Source organism: Lolium perenne, chromosome 1 (genome assembly GCF_019359855.2).
Source record: "Lolium perenne isolate Kyuss_39 chromosome 1, Kyuss_2.0, whole genome shotgun sequence".
In the NCBI taxonomy this organism is placed as follows: domain Eukaryota; kingdom Viridiplantae; phylum Streptophyta; class Magnoliopsida; order Poales; family Poaceae; genus Lolium; species Lolium perenne.
The window spans coordinates 75,024,398-75,045,922 of NC_067244.2; the positions used below are offsets into that span (position 1 = coordinate 75,024,398).

Below are 21,525 nucleotides of genomic sequence, written 5' to 3' on the forward strand. Positions count from 1 at the left end.
AAGGAGGGAGTCCTACCCAAGGTGGGACTCCCACCTTTCCTTGAGGTGGGTTGGCCGGCCACCCTAGGGGAGTCCACCTTGGACTCCTCCCCTTTAGGGTTGGCTGGTCATGTATGGTTGAGTCCCTCCGGGACTCTACTTTCCATGGTGATTTCTTCCGGACTTTTCTAGAACCTTCTAGAACCTGCCATAAATGCACCGGATCATTTCCAAACTTGGAATATGACTTCCTATATATGAATCTTATTCTCCGGACCATTCCGGAACTCCTCGTGATGTCCGGGATCTCATCCGGGACTCCGAACAAATATTCGAACTCCATTCCATATTCAAGTTCTACCATTTCAACATCAAACCTTAAGTGTGTCACCCTACGGTTCGCGAACTATGCGGACATGGTTGAGTACTCACTCCGACCAATAACCAATAGCGGGATCTGGAGATCCATAATGGCTCCCACATATTCAACGATGACTTCAGTGATCGAATGAACCATTCACATACGATACCAATTCCCTTTGTCACGCGATATTTTACTTGTCCGAGGTTTGATCATCGGTATCACTCTATACCTTGTTCAACCTCGTCTCCTGACAAGTACTCTTTACTCGTACCGTGGTATGTGGTCTCTTATGAACTTATTCATATGCTTGCAAGACATTAGACGACATTCCACCGAGAGGGCCCAGAGTATATCTATCCGTCATCGGGATGGACAAATCCCACTGTTGATCCATATGCCTCAACTCATACTTTCCGGATACTTAATCCCACCTTTATAACCACCCATTTACGCAGTGGCGTTTGGTGTAATCAAAGTACCTTTCCGGTATAAGTGATTTACATGATCTCATGGTCATAAGGACTAGGTAACTATGTATCGAAAGCTTATAGCAAATAACTCAATGACGTGATCTTATGCTATGCTTAATTGGGTGTGTCCATTACATCATTCATATAATGATATAACCTTATTATTAATAACATCCAATGTTCATGATTATGAAACTAATCATCCATTAATCAACAAGCTAGTTAAGAGGCATACTAGGGACTCTTTGTTGTCTACATATCACACATGTACTAATGTTTCGGTTAATACAATTATAGCATGATATATAAACATTTATCATAAACATAAAGATATATAATAACCACTTTTATTATTGCCTCTTGGGCATATCTCCTTCAGATCCAAAGTGATATGAATTGAAATGCAAAGGCGGTCTAGGGTTTTAGTTAATGCCATTACTCCTACACTCAAGATATGAGAAATGGTTTAGGTTTAACTAATGATCTATCATTTTATGTGATGGATGGTATGTTCTGGTCACATAGGTTTATCTTATCATTTAAATCTACAGAGTATGGTCATGCATTGGACATGATCAACTTATTCCTCACTAATCTCTCTTTATTATTCCTCTCACCACACTCACTTAGATTCTTAGGGTTTATGATCACTACCAGGTTGTGATGATTATGGAATTGGTTTCCTAAGGTATTGCTATTGGAATAGGGTTCTCACCTCCAAGATCAAATGTTGACTTGAACAACTAGGATTAGTACTTCTCTAGTATTCTTGCATGGACATGGCTATGAATACTTTGACACACCCTAGGGCTCTACTCCAAATATGATGATATGATCTTGTAAATATATGGTCTGCCTAGGAATTCTACCTTGCAATCTTATGTAGCTTGTTCTTCAGGAAATCTGATAAACCTGCATCTTGTGGTATGCCTCCACCTTCTAGCTTCTTCATCTTGATCCTAGCTAATGTATGTGTGGTCTCAAGGTTTTGGTTTCCTTGTAACATGCTACAAGATGATCAAATGGATGAAGGGTGTGGTTCTATTTATAGGCTTGGGCAAGCTGTAATATCATGACACATAGGTGGTGACTCTTGTGTTGGTTTGATGAGTAAGGTGCTTGGTTGCCATGCCCTCATCCATAGCAATCCTTTGAGAAAGAGGTGGCATAGCTTGGAAAGCAAGTCATGTAGATATTTTCATCCTATGTGGCATGATCATTATCCTCTCATATGATTTATCTTTAGATAACCAAGTGGCATTTGTTACTAAATATCTTGTGGATGGTTTTATTATTGTGGATGAGGCACTATATCATACTTAATAGTTTATATTATAATATTGGTCAAAAGGTCAAGGTTGAAGGTTATTTCTCAATTTTTGGATAGTGGAGTTTGATTTCATCAAGGCATGATCATATGAGTTTCAAAATACTAATAGTTAATTTTATACAAATAGTTTAAACTATAATTCGTAATGTAAACGAATTTAGTTTTATGATAATGTGTGGCTTTTATGCACTTTAGACCCTGTGGTTTACTTTATTTATAAGTGAATTAAATTTCACGTAAAGGTAGTTGCTAACTTTTAAGTGTTAATAAGTTAGGGTTTGATTCTTAAAGAATGTGTTGTTGTAAGGAATACCATGCTATGATCATTTATAGGATTTGGTATTTGATCCTCTCTTAAAGTGTTGTGTAATAATTCTAGTTCCTTTTGATCCAACCTATGGATCAAATCATGTCTACCTAAAACAAGGTTTTAGCAAAGATCACAGTGAAGTTTGTAGCGCTTGACTTGATGCTCTACTTCAGTTCCAGCAATTCAAGTGAAACTTCAGTTACTGTGGTAAGTTTTATTTAAAAGCGCGAAAATTCCCTGATTTTCTATGCATGAATGCAATGCACACTTTGGTGTTCTCTCATTTTTGTTGCCTCTAAACCTGTGATATTACACATCTTCACATGTCCATTATCACCAAATGGATGGCTAAGCTTCAAGTATATGGTCCTTTTGAGATGCTCATCTTGAATTTGCTCAACCCAACCTTGATGATGATCACCACTTATTCTCATCCTCTCATAGGCTATATTAAATCTCACTTTTGATGCACACCCGTGGAAAAATACCTAACCCACATAGACAACACAAAGGCACACATATAATGGGTTAGTTCATAAAGCATAATTGGCAAAATTTCAACGTAGGTTTTAGACGTAGACAACACAAAAATTTCAACGTAGATTGCCCGTCCAGCTGCTTCCCCGTCCAAATCAAGTAGGTTTTGGAAGCTTCAAATCGATTCTCGCCTCCATGAGCTCGATTCCTGCCGTCGCTGAACAATTGCTCACCGTTGCCGACCAGACCTTGGATACAAGATCTCTACCGCCTTGAGGAGCTTGTCGAAGAGCTCCATGATGCCTTGAAATAGGGTAGGTAGCTGAGGTGCAAGAGGGGAAGTACCCTGGGTATGTTGTAGGAGAAGAGAAACTTCATAGGGCAAAGGAGAAGAAGTGAAAGGAAGGAACATAGTGCCGGTTGGTGTCTCCTTTGTTGCTCATGACCTAGAAGATTACATTGCAGAGAAGAAGCGTAAATGTTTTAATGAGATTTTGGGCTCTAGAAAAGTAGGACATGCATGTAGAGACCTATTTGTTTTCTTTCTTATATAGACGTGTTTTGGATGCTAATTTCTGTAGGTTTCATCGATTAATAACTGACTTAAATCAGTTAATCATCCGAATTTCGATTATTCACTACTCTCAAGCCGACCGAGCAGTTAACGATTACCGATTTTCTTACCATTGGTCTCATGATAGACATAATATTTCTTTCAATGGAAGGTGATGTTTCCGTCGACAACGAGACTCGTCGAATCAAGTTTTTGTATTCAGTCCCTTGAAAAATCTCACGAGATTAAGGTTAGAGTGTACATGCAAAAAGAAAACGGGCATCAGATGCTCCATTTTTCTGTGCAAGCTTTGTAGCTTCTAGGTTGATGGAAGTTAATTTTCCAGTTTTAATTTTAATTTTAGAAAGGAGTCAAATCACAAAAACACGGTAAAGCCCCCTATTGGAGTTGGAGTGGAATAAAACTGGGCACAAGGCCCCCCGTGCGCGAAACACCAAACACCAAACCGCTTCATCGTCTCGAACCTTCTCGCCTCCTCCCTCCCCACCCTAACCCTCCCCGCCCCGCCGCCGCTGACGCTGCCGTCTACCGCCGATCCCACCTCCGCTGCCCCCGATCTCCGCCGCCTGCCGAGATGGACGATAGCTGCGCGGTGTGCGCCGACGCGCTTGAATGGGTGGCCTACGGGCCATGCGGCCACCGCGAGGTCTGCTCCACCTGCGTCGTCCGCCTCCGCTTCGTCCTCCAGGACACCCTCTGCTGCATCTGCAAGACGGATTGCCCCTCCGTATTCGTCACCAAGGTTCGCCGCTACGGCCCGACTCGATTCGATTCGTTTATTGACCTGTGGTGGGGGTGGATCTCGGGTTCGTTGATTGCCTAGGGTTTCATCGTACTTGGATACGCATACTTGCTAGTTGACTAGATGGCTGTTGAGTTTTTTTTCTCGATTATTTGGATGGTGAAAATTTAAGTAATAGCACGAATGCATGATGCTCTGATGCCTCGTCTCCTAACGAGCCAAGTTAGTTCAGTCTATGGATTTGTTAGGGCAAAGTTGGGTTATCAGCCTATCTTCTGTTCCACTATGCAGGACGGGAAGCTGTTTTCTTACTATCTTTATTATGATTTACTAGAATTTTGGTTTGCCTTGTGGTTGGAGATTTGGTTCTCGGAGTTAACTGGGTGCCATGGTTCCTGTATTTTATTGTGTTGTATGGCATTGCACTAAGTTCTGTTTCCTGGAGGCCTACGGGACATCCTTTTTTGCATCCCCACCGCTGATTAAGTGCATTTATGTTTAGAGTATATTAGTCACATGTCAAAACATGAGTACTAGATGAACTAGGCATCCTTTATTTTGGATTCTTTTTTTTATAACTTCATGGATTTCACCTTCCATCTTTCAACTTTCAACAGGCAATGGGAGATTACACCAGGGTCATCTCCGATTTCTCTGTTTTGCCCACTGGGGCAGTTGAAGGAAAGGTGGGGGAGTACTGGTACCATGAGGATACAAAGGCATACTGTGATGATGCTGATCAGTATAATATGATAAGGGCCATGTGCCGGCTTTCTTGTAGTGTATGTGACAATGCTGAGGATCAGATTGGTCAGGGACCGCAAGCAAAGCGCAGAAGCAGGTTCAGGAGCATTGATCAGCTTAAAGGACATTTGTTCCATCAGCACAGGTTATATATGTGCAGTCTTTGCTTGGAGGGGAGAAAGGTGAATTTCTCGACCACATAATGCTTTCTTACTCTATTAGGACGCTAAATCTGTATGTGATGGTTTTCTACTTCATTAGCAAAGTTAACATGAAAATCAGAAAATGTTTGACAGTACATTTAAGGCCAGGAATTTATTGGTACATAATTGTTGATGTTATTGTTGTAATTTTATGAAGCGTAGAATCTAAAGGCTCAGAAATTTTCATAATTACTTGTTGGTTCTCTTGTAGTGCTTTTGCGTTGTGTTATGACTCATGAGAGGCTATAAAACTTGGTAACCAGTACTTACTTGGTCAGCTCATTAAACAAGGGATATGATTATATATACGTGGAGAAGTGAAATCAGCATTTCATCCTGCGAGTATGAGGGTAGTTAGTGCTTAATAGATGGAGCGACATCATCCACCTTTGGGAAATGAAGATATAATGGCAGGCAGATGATAGTTATAGTTAGTTAGTAGATGGAGCAACATCAGCTGCCTTTGGGAATGAGTTGTAACAGCAGGTAGTAGCAGCCTTCAGCTCTGTAGAGACAAGGTGCGGCACCAGCAACTTCTGGCGCTGGAGATAGAAGAAGTGAAATTGTTTTACTGGTTTTATTGAGTACTTTACCTGATAATCCTGAGTGCTTGCCCACTATCGATCAAATATATTAAACACTCATTTATGCATACTTGTACCCAGCTCCGTAATTCTTCTTATGAATACTTGGATCCATAAATCTTGTTCAAGGACACTGAGACCTTATTCCTTTTCCCAATAGCAGAGTTAAACTGTGCTATCAACTGTTTATTTCGTGTAATGGGACAGATGACACTAAGTTTGTCAGAAGCATGGTAATTAGGTATTGAACATTTGGTATTGTCAGTGTATGTCTAATTATCCTCACCCATGTATGCTATCTGTCACTAAGTTTGTCAGAAACATGGTAATTAGGTATTGAACATTTGATTGCCAGAAATATGTAAGCTACTTTTAACATAGCTAGATATTTGTACCCTACACATTTGTATTTCACATAAACCGTTATATACTTCATTGATAAATTGTTTGCAGAAACATTTTGAGTGACATGCAACCTGAGAGGCATGTGGAACATTCTACTCATATGATATATAATTAGGAGTCAGAGTTGATCTTTTTTCTGTTGTTAATTGAAGTTGAGGTTGTTTCTATATTATATGCATTTTGACACACAGCATGCAGTGTAAAGTAATAACCTAATAGATTATTAGGATAATAATACATACAGTACTATTTTATCCTCAACTTATGGACAACTGATGAGTTTTAGAATTCTTTTCTGTTTAGTCGCGTGGTGTCTGACTGCTAGTTTTGATCACTTTGTGCCATTCTATACAGAGTCGGTGAATCTTGTGAGTTCTTTGTATTACCTAAAACTGAACAGAATCATGGCCTAAATTTTTCTCACCCCTTTTCCCTTTTAGTAGATATATATTTGAAATATGATGCTGTGTTATTATTTCTCTTGGGACCCTGTTTGCTGAACTACTTGATATGCTGAGCAGGTATTCATCTGCGAGCAGAAGCTTTATACAAGGACACAGTTAGCTCAGCATACAAAAACAGGCGACTCTGAGGTGGATGGCTCTGATGAGGTTGAACGCGCCGGTTTTACAGGACACCCAAGTTGTGAATTTTGCAGAAATGCGTTGTATGGAGATAATGAGCTTTACACACATATGTTGAGAGAACACTATTCGTGCCACATATGTCAAAAGTAATTTTACACCTTTGTCCTTGTCTAATCTGTTACTTCAAACTTCTTAAATTTGCTGACATTGTGATCACATACAGGCTGCATCCTACACGGTATGATTACTTCCGGAACTATGATGATTTAGAGGTATTTGTGACTTCTTGTCCAAATTGATGAATCCAAATCTCCATCTCTTATTGATTTCTATGTTTCAAGCCCCTTTCTTTTGATCTGTCACTTGCTCACTCATTCTGATATATGTTTCATTTGTTAATCGACTCAGATGCATTTTCGTAAAGATCATTTCCTCTGTGAAGATGAAGCATGTTTGGCCAAGAAGTTTATTGTCTTCCAGAGTGACACAGAGATCAAGGCATGTTTAGATCAAGCTGTTATTTTAGTAGCATTAGTGTGTATAACTACTATCTTCCCTATCACTTGATATGCCACTGGGTTACTTGTGTTTATACTGACTTAGTAGTTCATTTCTACAGAGGCATAATGCTATGGAGCATGGTGGGCGAATGTCTCGTTCTCAGAGAAATGCTGCACTTCAGGTTTGTTCATGGTTCAAGACCTCTTAATTCCTTCACTTCTTTGTTTGTGCTTTAGCTCCCCCACTTTTTTTTTTTTTGAAGTATGCCAGTTTAGTACCAATATCATTGTATCCATTTATATTGCTCTAGACTAAAACATTTTAATTTGTCATTGTCAGATACCTACCAGTTTTATATACCAAAGAAATGAGCAAGATCAAAGGCGTGGCAGAGGTAGGGGTCGTAATGCTTACCATGGCAGACCTGACAGGGATTTCTCATTGTCTGTGCGGGATGGCAGTACAACTGCAGACCATGCCCTTGGAAGTCGAGTTGATAGTATTGCAGGGCCTTTGCAGTCATTAAGTGTCAGTTCTAGTTCGGGGCGGGCAGAAACTGGCCAAAGTTCAGCAAATGGCCGTGTGCTTGAACAGTTGTCTTTTCCTCCTCTTCAAGACCAGGATATTCCTGATGCTAGGATGGACGCTTTTCCTGATGAAACCTCGTTTCCTGCCCTTTCAGAGCAGCAATCAAGGTATGCGCTGGCTCTTAATCAGAGCTCAAGGGGTTCTGCCAGGCTTGGTGATGAATCGTTATTCCCTCCTTTGCCTGGGTCAAGTAACAAAGGTTCTGCTTCGACGCAACAGGGGCTGCAAAGTCTTGCTAAGAACACACTTGCATCAAGGCTTCAACAGCGTAGTAAGGGCACTGTGAAGGTACTCAATTCTGCTCGGCCTCGAACAGCTGAGAATCCTGAAATAGTACCTCATGTTTCAAGTTCCACCCAGACCTGGCCTACACCTGATCAGGGGCTAGTTCTCTCTGGTTCTCAAGTTCGGATTGGAACTCAATCAATACGAGAAAATGGGGTCATGCCACCTGCGTCCAGCGGCTCAGCATGGAATTCCGGAGGTCCAAACAAGATGAAGCACTCTGTTTCTACTCCTAATTTTGTTTCTGGTGGGCCCTCTGTCCAGCCATCATCAAGTACAGCTTATGGCAATAAAAACCAACTGCCACAGCAAAGCAGCCAAACTTTGCCTGTTGTGGAGGATGTTCGGCAAGCCAATAAATCCCTGGTTGAAAGAATGCGTGCTGCTTTAGGGATGGACGAGGATAGGTTCTCTGCGTTTAAAGAAATTGCTAGTGAATACCGTCAAGGCGTCATTGATACCTCAGAGTATCTCTCGTATGTGGAGCAATTTGGTATATCACATCTTGTTCCTGAAATGGCTAGGTTGCTGCCTGACCCTCGGAAGCAGAAAGAACTTGCTGATGCTTACTACACCAATATGCGCTTTAAAAGCTTCCAAGAAAATGCCAGTGGTGAAACCATTACCTTGAAAGAGAGCAAGCGTAAAAATAAGGGGAAGGGAAAAACTCCTGAGACAGAAACAGTTCCTGCTAAGGAGGTAAGTGAATTGCTAGCTGATAGCTTTATGGACACTGTAAGGAAGCTTCAGTCAGACAAGATGGCCCAGGAAGGTGAGGCTGCTGTGCTTTCAAAGGGCGATTATCGATCTTCCAAGGGAAGGATCCCACTAGCTGGAGGGTCATCATCTGGTACAAATATGAGCCTAGACGGTGATCCTGGTGCCATTTCAAAGGTGTCTGGCGCCAACAGAGATGTGAGCAAGGTAGGAGGGAGCAACAGCAGCAACAACAGTAAACAATCGAAGAAGACGTCAAAGTTTCTCAGAGCCCGATTAGGTGATAATTCTCTGGCTACGCTTGATTTTAGTCGTCCTGATATGAGCCCTGAGCGACCAGAAAGGGAGTCACAAGGCCAACACACTGGTGCGCCTGTGCGAGGTGTTTGGAAGAATGGTGCAGCACAGAAGCTGTTTTCTAGCAATGGAAGGAAGTAAATTATTTTTGTGCAGATGCTGTTTGATGCAAGCTGGTTGACGGAGAAGTGCACATTTTTTGATCTGTGGTTCGCTGCTTTGAGAAAACGTCTTCTGCGTAGATGACCGTGGGGGTTGAATGAGTTTCGTTTTGTACTGGTTTGTGCTGGTTCAAAACCTAGAAAGTAAGGATGAAACTTGAAATAGTCACTGAACAATGCCATGTTTGTGGTTAGTTATACCTTGGTCGAAGCCATTGGTAGGCGGTATATTACATGAACTCTGCCAATGATTTTGTGACTTGCGTAACTTTGATTTCACTTTCTTTTCAGGCTGCTTGACTTTTGTAGGCAGGTTCCTGTATATTTACTGTATGTGGCAAGAAACTGCCACGTCACTCTGGATTCATACAAGCTCCAAATGCAATGCCTATTTTATTTTTCATTTACAATCATCTGTGCTCCACTACAATAAAATAGTTTCTTCTTCTTTTGGATGTTTTGGCTGTTTAAATGAATTCAACAAACCTGAGTATAGAAACATGAATGTGCAATTCCTTTAACTTGCTCGAACTTCTCTAGACAAAGTTAGACTCTGCAAACATTTGCAAGTATTTAAGTATTTGACCAGGTCTAGTGGCAACAGATCTCCACAGTTTCTGTATACACTGTAACAGTTGAGTCTCTCTCTTTTGCTCAGCAGGAAAAATAATCGAGATGTAAACGAGAGAAACGACAGACAAATTTCTTATTTCATTGATAATCAACATATTTTTATAAAGGGAGGCACATGAATAGGGACGTGTCTGTATATGGAGGTGCGAGAGAAAGGATATGAGATATAGAGAAACAACACGAGGATTATCCCCTTAATTAAATCCTAATATTTCCCTAATCTTTTCTTGTTTATAGAAAAAAACATCTTTGGAATAATCTCCTCCAAAAACCATATGGAGAAAATATGAGGAGTGTTGTAAGATATGCTTTTAATTTTTTTTCCAAACCTAGTAAGAAAATAAGGAGAAAATGATAGCATATAATTGATATTGCCTCTTTGTTAACTTAATATGAGAAAAGCCTTGTAAAATGGAAAAACTCATAGAGTTTAGAGAATAATAGATTTTGTGTATACTTCCCTAAAAATCTCGGTGGAAAAAACAGAAAGTATGACATATCATCTTTTGTTGATATTACGTCATTAAAACCTTGTTGAGAACCTCTATAGTGAAGTCATAGAGGGAAATAAAGTGTAATATGATGCTTTAAACACAAGTAGTTTAGGAAGATACTCTCCCCGATTCTTGCAAAATTTTGAAGCTGTCGCATACCAATTCCATGAAAATATTTATGGAATGTTGAAGTTGGTATAGATTTCAGAAACAAATTACCAACAAGATTATTGCATAGATTATTGCATGATCTTGCAAATCACTTCTTATTCCTTACTGCCGATGGGTAGTTGATGCTTGCCCTTCCCCTCCAGCTTCTCCTTTCAATTCTTGCTCTCTATCCCTCTCAGATCTCTCTCTAGAGAGCTACGCGAGTGTTTCTAGTCTAAGCTAGTGAGTGTGCTTGTGAGCTATGGGGTTGCCCTAGCCTCTCTATTTATAGTGTTCCTAAGTGATTGTGGTGTCGATACTGAGCACACGCTGTTAGTTGACTCACTAGATTTTGGTGACTTCCTAGTTTGCTAACGAGAATGAATTTGGTGGTCAATTGACTCAGAGGTTTTACTCCAAGTGACTTGCCAAAAAATGGAAGGTCATGCTACCTATTTTCCTGTCATCTAGTCTATTTTGGACAATGCCAACAAGAATTTGGGTTTCCTTTTATTTGTTTTATGATTTAATTAATATGCATTGTAGTTTGCAGTAGAAGGATTTGAGAGACTTTGATAGGTTTATATTATGTAATTTATTAAGTTGATTTTCAATTTTAATTGCTTTGGACTTCCCTATAGTTCCAGGATATTAAGGTGTTCCCTACGATTCTATTGGATTGGTTTCAATGTAATTGATAGTTGGAAAATTTCCTATAGCATTCCTAGGGTTTGCTATTCTAGGGCTTAGAGTTCTATGGTTACTGCTATTTGTTTTAGTTCTGGGTGGCTTTTACTATACTTGGACATTCCTATGTATGTTACTGCTATCAATTACTACTCTACCATATGGCTATTCCCAGCAGTGATCTAAGTCATGGTCTACCATCAAGTTTTACTAGCTCAACATTTGATCTCTCTCAAATTTTAGATTTTCTTATTTTCTTATTACTCTCACTTATGTTCCATGAACTCTTTCTTGGGACATCTAATTGAATCATATACCAAATGGATTCACCTTAGGGTGAATCATCCAACATTTTAACTATGACATCAAGTTGCGATGTGGTAGATGATCAAGTGGTGATGATGATGTGGCCGTGGTGGAGTGACAGTGGTGGTGCTAGTGGTGATGCCGATGAGGTGGTGATGAGAATGGTGATGGGCGTAGAGTGTATATGCTTAGGTTGAGCTCCAAGTGCAGAGTTTGTAGATGTGGAAGACGTGTTTTCCCCACGAGGGTGACTCGAGGGTAATATCGAACTCTCGGGGAACTGTGTGTTAAGGGTTTATCTTCTTATCCTTCTCTTATGAGACCTGCAAAACAAAGTAAAATGTTTTGTGCCCTCAACCTCACCAAGTGGTTGTCAAGCACAAGGTGTGAGCAAAGATGTGAAAATATAATAAATGCAAACAAGAAATAAATATGCAATGATATGGATGGTAATGCAACGGTGCTAGAAAACAGTGTGGTGTGTGGAACTAGTGGGATAGATCTCTACTTGCACAACTCCAGAAAACAACTTGATATGCAAATGATGGTAAATAAATGTGCAAGGATGGTGAAAACAATAATGGATGATATTTTTGGGTTTTGTATTGTGAATGCAAGAAATAAAGTGTTTTTGTATTTTTAAATGGCTGAAAATAAAAAGTGTGTACAAAGTGTTGGAAAGGTGTTTCTTATGATAAAAAATGGACCGGGTTAATAGTTTCACAAATGCACTCTCTCTTTTATAAAGTGGTAGATAATGGAACACTAGAATTGATATATATGATTGCACCATAAATGTTTCATGACAAGTTACTAGTTATATGAACAAGTAAATAAGAACGGGGTACATAATATGCATCTACTTTCATAACTGAAACAAAACTATTGCAATCTCAAACATATATTAACTCATAAAAAGATCCACCACAAAGGTATTACATAGATGACCGTAATCATGTTCAGCAGCTCATACGGTGCTAATTAGTGAACCTCAAAGAGAGGAGAGATACATACGTTACTTCCACAAACCCATAGTCCAGGGGTGGACTACTCCCTCTTCATCATGGTGACGATGGTGGAGTCGTTGGAGGAGGTGGAGACCACACCGGCAGCGCCCCGCCAGAGTTTTTCCCTCCAATCTGCAGCTCTAGGTCTCTGTTTTCGTGTTTCTGTGTTTCGGCGGTGCTCCCTTCCGAAAGGCATCGAGGGAGTATTTTTATAGACGTTTTAAGGTCAAGACGTAGGCACAAAGATGAAAACGGACGGCATCGGAGGCTCGAGGGCCAAGATGGGGCACCCCACACAGCTAAGGAATCTGGCCGCGTGGGACTACCCCTTTTGGTCCTCAGACTTCCTTTTTTGCGCTTCCTTGGCTCGTACTCCTTCCTTCCAAAAACTGATCCTCGTAAAATCTCAGGTGATTTGGACGTCGTTTGAGGCCCTAAAACATCAAAATATAGAAAAAGGGATTTTCTGACAGTGCAAGGTTAATTCCAGAAAAATAAGTAAACTGTGAAATATCCCCAAAATCAATATAAAACAATGATATAACCCTTATATGATGAAAATATGATTGAAATATAAGTAATACAATGCAAAGTTCATGTATGCATTTTACATGCATCAACATCCCCAAGCTTAACCTATACTCATCCTCGAGTATGAAGGTGATAAAGCTAACATGGACTTTGCATCTTAATACAATAAATGGATATCGAAGATGATTACTATTGCTACATAAAGTCAAATAATTCAATCTCAAAGGAGTAGCAATATACAAGATAGTTTATGAAGTGATATTAAATATTCAATGTAAGGATGTTCAATGATAATTCACAAAGTGTGGCATAGAAGAAAATAATATGGACCAAATGAATGCATAATGAAAAGTAAAAGACATCCTATAATGATCATAGAGTATTCTTATAGAAATCTAAATATAAAAGGTGGACACTTCAGAAAGATAGATAAATAAGTAGAGGTAAAACACGAATAAGATTCATCTAGCTTCCAAATGCTTCAACTTAAGTTAATGTTTGAAATGTGGTGTTCATTGAAAGTGAAAGCAAATATAAGCAATGTGCTTGACAAAAAGTACAGGTTAAATGCCTCACACCCCGTGAAAACAAATACCTCCCCAACTGGCTACTCAACTCGGGCCACAAAGCAAGTTCAAGTTAAAGTCATTGCAAGTAATAATAGCGTCATCAAGAGCGTCAACTGGGGTACCTCTTGTCCCAGGACATGGAACAAGCCCATGTCAAAATTACAAGACAAACAAACACAATGAACAATCTTAGCACTCTTTTTATTTACCAAGGGTATAGCTTTTTATTGTAAAGTGCATCACTGAGGGTCCACTATTGCGTGTAAGTAAATTTCCACCATGCATCTCGCGTGGCTTGGGTTAGCCACCCAGGCGTCTCTCTAGCCATTTATACTCACTCCTCAAACTTACCAAGTTTCCACAATTATTCCACTCAATGTTAGGCATCCATAGACAAAAGTACATGATATCAACTAAATATAATTAAGAAAAATGTTGAAAGCTTTCCATGTGAAAACACATATGAGCTAACTCCCAACCAACATTCTTGTCAGGCACACAACTTCATAATCTTAATACAATGGTTCAAGTTTATTAAATTCAAATAAAAGTAAAGTGTGCATCAAGTTCGCGAGAGCTTTTTAACCAACTATTCCCATAACAAGCAATAACATAAGAATTTTAATTTGGAAGCATAGATAATACAATATAACATGATAAACATACTTGGAATATCATAAAGCTAATAGGTAGATATGGTGAACTCACTGGAAAAAACTTTGGTTGAAGGTGTTGGAAAACAAGTTTTTACTTGTTGAAAATTTTGGGCTAGCAAGAGGGAGAAAGTTGACCATCTAAATGCATGCATAAGTGTCCATAGAAATAATCAATCCATGTTAAACAAATTAAAGTAACATTCAGCATCAAAACATGAATAAGAAATAGCTCTTGCTAAAACACTTGCAAATTGATATTCATTAAAAAGCACATGAATCATGCAACTATATGTATCTTTTTGAATCAACTCAAACATCCTCTTCCCAATGTTTTTTTATAGCATTCAAATTAATTCAACTCAAACTTAAATTAGCTTTCCCATAACATAAATGAAAAGTGGTTGTCTCAAAAAATAAAAACCAAACCAAAATAAAAAGAAAAAAGATGCTCCAAGTTTATGCGATAAAGTGCATTGATCGAAAAACAGAAGTTAGACGTGTGCAAAACGAGAGTGTGTTTGTCCAGTGGGGTTGTCTTCACATCCCCAAGCTTATGGTATTCACCATACTTGGATAGCTCTTGGCGCATCTCCTCTAATTCCTGTGAAAAAACTTCAAAACTCCGTTTCTATCATTTCTTTTCTGTGGGGTGACATTAGTAGGCACAAAACAATTGAATTGCTTTCTGTATGAAATCCTTAAACAAAAGCAAGAAACAGGTCCAGAAATTGTATAATGTTGTATTCCTTCTCATAAACTCAACTGGATAAAAAATATTCAACTTAAAAGTTCAAAGAATGCATAAAACAAAATGGGACAGAATCTATCCAGAAAAACTAAAAATTTTACCCCACTTATATATGTCCTAAAATCACGAAAGAAAATCACGCATATAGAGTATGAAAAGTTGCAACTACATTTCAAATATCAGCTAATTCGGAGTTATATAATAGGAATTAAAAATTATACCATGCACAGATTCGTGCTGGAATAAACTCTCCAGATGCAAATAGCAACTTTTTCAAACCAAAACGGGTAAAACTTAGCACTTTATTAAAAATTCCAGAACTAAAACAAAAAATTAAGTCTCTTGTTATAGCAATAGGACACAAAGAAAATCAAAAATAAAAACAACCGGGGTGCCTCCCGTAAAGCGCTTTCTTTATAGCCATGTAGTTATGCTTACTTACTTGATGTTTATGATGGATGAAGCTCATGAGGGAGCTTGAACTTTGGTGTGTCCCTCTTCCTTGGTAAGTTTTACATGCACAATACCAGGATCCCATTGTACTATCAAGCCAATCAAAATAATAGAGAAGTTGAAACCTGGTAGAGAGAAAAACAAAACACAAAATTAATAACAACGAAGTCTAACTTTCTTTCTATGCAATGGCATTTTGTTTATAAGTGAATAGCAATAAATATGAATTTTCCAATGCATATTATCATTATGTACTTGCAGCATATAATTAATAGTAACATAAAGAGGGTTCTCAACACCTCTTCTTTCATAATAGTAGAAAGTAGTAGAAGTATATTCAACCATATAACCAAAAGAGTCTTCCAACTTAGGTAATTTAGGCACACAATGAGGATCATTAATTTTATTATGGAATTCATTAGCATGCTTCCCTCTTTCAAAATAGTTATTAAGATCAATATAAAGTTTAATATCATGGTTGTAACAAATTTTTGGAACTAGTGATAATTGCAAACCACCTAAGTATTTCTCAACACAAGAAAATTTCTCCTCTAAGGTGTAATTAGGAGAATTCAAGACCAAGGTAGAACTCTCATGAGTAAGAGTACCATTACAAACAACAATTATATCATTTTTATCCTCACATAAAGTAGTAACAACTTCTAAACATGGAGGATTATCAATAAGCATAGGACCACCATCTAAAGCATTATCATATAGCATATTTAAGCAACACTCCTCATTATCATCAATTTCAACATAATAGCATGGATTATCATATAGGACCATAGAATTCCAGTTTCACAATCATTATAACATGGGTTCTCATAAATAACAAAAGATTTTGAGTTTGAGTGCTACTATCATATGTTGATAGTGAAGCTGGGAGATCCAACTCTTCCCCAAGCTTAGGTTGGACCATATCCATTTCAATCTCCTCTTCACATACTTCCTCTTCCAAGCATATGCTTTCATCATCCATATCCTGAAAATATTAGTACTTTCCATGGCAGCAATAATTCTTTCTTTAACATAAACATTATCATTAAATTCTTTGCAAAGTTGGAGAATAGTATAAATGTGTCCTTTCATCACACGAGCTTCATGACTAGTTTCAGAATAAGCATCAATAAGAAAAATTATCTCATGGGCTGCAGCATAAGCAATATATTTCTCAACTTGTTCTATATCAGGGCATGCAAATTTATTTTCACGATAACAGGCAATTATAGGATCACTATTATGTTTACATTGATAGTGAGAGTGATTATAGTATTTTCTAATGCAGCAAGTTATATCATGTAATTCACAAAACTCAGTAGCCATATCATCGAGATGTTCAAGAAATTCAAGCATTCTATTTCCTTCTTTAGTTGATCGATATTCATAGTAGGCACCCATAGCTTTGACATAACCATTAGAGATAGGGGTTCAAGAAGTTTCTGCTGGCGCAAAGTTGACGTGGGAGTTAGAGATCTCTGTGGTGTAACTTTTCTCCAGGTCCCCGGCAACGGCGCCAGAAAAACAGTCTTGATGACGCGTAAAGCACACGCCCGTTGGGAACCCCAAGAGGAAGGTGTGATGCGTACAGCGGAAAGCTTTTCCCTCAGTAAGAAACCAAGGTTATCGAACCAGTAGGAGTCAAGAAGCACGTTGAAGGTTGATGGCGGCAAAGTGTAGTGCAGCGCAACACCAGGGATTCCGGCGCCAACGTGGAACCTGCACAACACAACCAAAGTACTTTGCCCCAACTTAACAGTGAGGTTTTCAATCTCACCGGCTTGCTGTAACAAAGGATTAGATGTATAGTGTGGATGATGATGTTTGCAGAAAACAGTAGAATGAGTATTGCAGTAGATTGTATTCGATGTAAAAGAATGGACCGGAGTCCACAGTTCACTAGTGGTGTCTCTCCCATAAGATAAATAGCATGTTGGGTGAACAAATTACATTTGGGCAATTGACAAATAAAGATGGCATGACAATGCACATACATGTTATGATGAGTAGTGTGAGATTTAATTGGGCATTACGACAAAGTACATAGACCGCTATCCAGCATGCATCTATGCCTAAAAAGTCCACCTTCAGGTTATCATCCGAACCCCCTCCAGTATTAAGTTGCAAACAACAAACAATTGCATTAAGTATGGTGCGTAATGTAATCAACAAATACATCCTTAGACATAGCATTGATGTTTTATCCCTAGTGGCAACAGCACATCCACAACCTTAGAAATTTACGTCATCTGTCCCATTTAATGGAGGCATGAACCCACTATCGAGCATAAATACTCCCTCTTGGAGTTACAAGTAACGACTTGGCCAGAGCCTCTACTAATAACGGAGAGCATGCAAGATCATAAACAACACATAGATGATAGATTGATAATCAACATAACATAGCATTCATTATTCATCGGATCCCAACAAACGCAACATGTAGCATTACAAATAGATGATCTTGATCATGTTAGGCAGCTCACAAGATCCGACAATGATAGCACAATTAGGAGAAGACGACCATCTAGCTACTGCTATGGACCCATAGTCCAGGGGTGAACTACTCACACATCACTCCGGAGGCGACCATGGCGGTGAAGAGTCCTCCGGGAGATGATTCCCCTCTCCGGCAGGGTGCCGGAGGCGATCTCCTGAATCCCCCGAGATGGGATTGGCGGTGGCGGCGTCTCTGGAAGGTTTTCCGTATCGTGGCTCTCGGTACTGGAGTTATTATCGACGAAGGCTTATGTAGGCGGAAGGGTAGGTCAGGGGGCGCCACGAGGGCCCCACACGCCAGGGCCGCGCGACCCAAGCCCTGGCCGCGCCGCCCTGTTGTGTGGGCGCCTCGTCGCCCCACTTCGTTTCCCTTTCGGACTTCTGGAAGCTTCGTGGAAAAATAAGATCCTGGGCGTTGATTTCGTCCAATTCCGAGAATATTTCCTTACTAGGATTTCTGAAACAAAAAACAACAGAAAACAGCAACTGGCTCTTCGGCATCTTGTTAATAGGTTAGTGCCGGAAAATACATAAATATGACATAAAGTATGTATAAAACATGTAGGTATTTTCATAAAACAAGCATGGAACATAAGAAATTATCGATACGTTGGAGACGTATCAGTTTCCTCCATAGTTTAAAACACATATTAAAAGAAACACTTCGTTTTTATGGATTTTATGTTTTTTCATATGAAAACTGAAAGTAAACGATGCAAACCAAAATAACAAATGCAACACAAAATGCAAAACTGAAAATAAAATAGCAAACCAAAATATAAATATGATATGCGAGACAATAACAAAACAAAATAAAATGTTTTGAAGGTAAAGATGGATAAGATGATGCTCACATAGGTGCAACCTACCCAAGCTTAGGTGTTTACACAAGTTGGTGATGAAGTTGACTTTCTTGTGAGATAACTTTCAACTAGTTCCCCGACAATGGCGTCAGAAAATAGCCTTGATGGGCGTAGAGTGTATACGCTGAGGCTGAGCTCCAAGTGCAGAGTTTGTAGATGTGGAAGACGTGTTTTTCCCACGAGGGTGACTCGAGGGTAATATTGAACTCTCGGGGAACTGTGTGTTAAGGTTTTATGTTCTTATCCTTCTCTTATGAGACCTGCAAAACAAAGCAAAATGTTTTGTACCCTCAACCTCACCAAGTGGTTGTCAAGCACAAGGTGTGAGCAAAGATGTGAAAAGATAATAAATGCAAACAAGAAAAAAATATGCAATGATATGGATGGTAATGCAACGGTGCTAGAAAATAGTGTGGTGTGTGGAACTAGTGGGATAGATCTCTCTACTTGCACAACTCTAGAAAACAACTAGATATGCAAATTATGGTAAATAAATGTGCAAGGATGATGGAAACAATAATGGATGATATTTTTTGGGTTTTGTATTGTGAATGCAAGAAATAAAAGTGTTTTTTGTATTTTCGGGTTTTTAAATGGCTAAAAATAAAAAGTGTGTATAAAGTGTTGGAAAGGTGTTTCTTATGATAAAAAATGGATTGGGGTTCATAGTTTCACAAATGCACTCTCTCTTTTATAAAGTGGTAGATAATGGAACACTACAATGACATATATGATTGCAGCATAAGGTTTCATGACAAGTTACTAGTTATATAGGCATCACATCCTAACGTAGAGATCTTTTGTGTATTAACCTCTCTTATACTCTACCAAGATGCGAACTAAATAATAACACCCTAGTAATTAAGATAAATTATAGTATAGCATTAAGTTCTATGACATGAAGTTAAATAACAACTTGCTAGATCTAGTCATGGAGAAGTGGCAAGATCACCCCACATCCCCGGTAGCATGGTATTCTCTTTATCCCTAGTGAGGTAACAAATTAAGGTAAACACCTAAGTGGATTGTGGAATTTCTGTCACTTTCACCGCACTAGCCACCCTCCGTTACTCCATCTAATGCATACATTCCCCCTCACACGCCCTCATACGCAAGTTTGATCAGGACAAGAAAACAAGAACGGGGTACATAATATGCATCTACTTTCATAACTTAAACAAAACTATTGCAATCTCAAACATATATTAACTCATAAAAAGATCCACCACAAAGGTATTACATAGATGACCGTAATCATGTTCAGCAGCTCATACAGTGCTAATTAGTGAAGCTCAAAGAGAGGATATATACATAAGTTACTTAAAAAACCCATAGTCCAGGGGTGGAATACTCCCTCTTCATCATGGTGACGATGGTGGAGTCGTTAGAGGAGGTGGAGACCATGCGATAGCGCCCCGCCGGAGTTTCCCCCTACAATCTGTAGCTCCAGGTCTCTGTTTTCGTGTTTCTATGTTTCGGTGACACTCCCTTCCGAAAGGCATTGGGGGATTATTTTTATAGACGTTTTTAGGTCAATACGGAGGCACGGAGATGAAAACGGATGGCATAGGAGGCTCGAGGGCCAGGATGGGGCACCCCACGCGGGCAAGGAATCTGGCCGCGTGGGCCTACCCATTTTGGTCCTCTGGCTTCCTTTTTTTCTTGCTTTCTTGGCTCATACTTCTTCCTTCCAAAAACCAATCCTCGTAAAATCTCAAGCGATTTGGACGTGGTTTGAGTCCCTAAAACATCAAAATACATAAAAAGAAGTTTTCTAACAGTGCAGGGTTGATTCCAAAAAAATAGGGAAACTTGAAGTATCCCCGAAATCAATATAAAACAATGATATAACCCTTATATTATGCAAATATGATTGAAATATAAGTAATACAATGCAAAGTTCATGTATGCATTTTACATGCATCAAATGGTGAAGACGAAGTGATGGTGGTGGTTGTGACACTAGTGTAGGCTAGTTTAGGTTTTATATTTTCTTGTTTTTTTCCTTTGTATTCAGGTTACCTTTCCATTCTTTTAATTGTCTGGATAAACAAGCTTGTAAATGAATTTGTAATGCATGGTTTAGTGATTAATAAAGAACATGTTTGTGATCATTTTGATACCAACTTTATATTTTTATATTTTTTATTAGTTAGTTATGGATTTTTGAATATGGCCCTTATTATTGTTCAAATTCAAATTTCAAATTTTGAATTCCGTTTTGTAATTATTACTTGCATATGATTGAGTTACGGTTTGGGATTGGACAATATGTTTGAGATAGTTGGTTTAGGAGGATTTGAATCAAAGTTTAAATTTTGATTCAAAGGTTTGAATTTAAGTTTGACCAAAGTCAAGCCTTAATTTTGAATTCAAAAACTTGGAAATGTATTGTCTAGGTTTAAGTTGTTACCACACAAGGTTTTAAACACTCAAAACAAGTTAGGTTTTAAGTTGTGAGTTTAATTACGCCATATTTTAAAAAATTTAAGGTGGCATCGAAATATGAATTTCAAATCCTAGTGCTTGACTTAGGTCAACTTCGACACTGGAGTTCAAATATGACCACTCCGGTTCTCAAAAGTAAAAATTCAAAATTTCCCGTATTTTA

The 21,525-nt window shown here is 38.8% G+C and overlaps 1 protein-coding gene across 1 annotated transcript; it reads left to right on the plus strand.

The window, feature by feature from the left end:
• Positions 1 to 3,967: 3,967 nt before the first annotated feature.
• LOC127293502 (uncharacterized) lies at positions 3,968 to 9,726 on the plus strand. Its single transcript, XM_051323141.2, has 7 exons — positions 3,968 to 4,246; positions 4,864 to 5,172; positions 6,704 to 6,915; positions 6,993 to 7,041; positions 7,178 to 7,267; positions 7,389 to 7,451; positions 7,610 to 9,726. Exons 1-7 carry the CDS (start codon positions 4,079 to 4,081, stop codon positions 9,296 to 9,298), a joined length of 2,580 nt encoding a protein of 859 aa, XP_051179101.1. The 5' UTR covers positions 3,968 to 4,078; the 3' UTR covers positions 9,299 to 9,726.
• Positions 9,727 to 21,525: the final 11,799 nt, after the last annotated feature.

Coding starts and splice junctions, on each gene's coding strand:
- LOC127293502 (XM_051323141.2), top strand. CDS start 4,079: ATGGACGATAGCTGCGCGGTGTGCGCCGACGCGCTTGAATGGGTGGCC. Junction 6,916..6,992: donor TCGTGCCACATATGTCAAAA/GTAATTTTACAC, acceptor GATCACATACAG/GCTGCATCCTACACGGTATG. Junction 7,268..7,388: donor AGAGTGACACAGAGATCAAG/GCATGTTTAGAT, acceptor TCATTTCTACAG/AGGCATAATGCTATGGAGCA.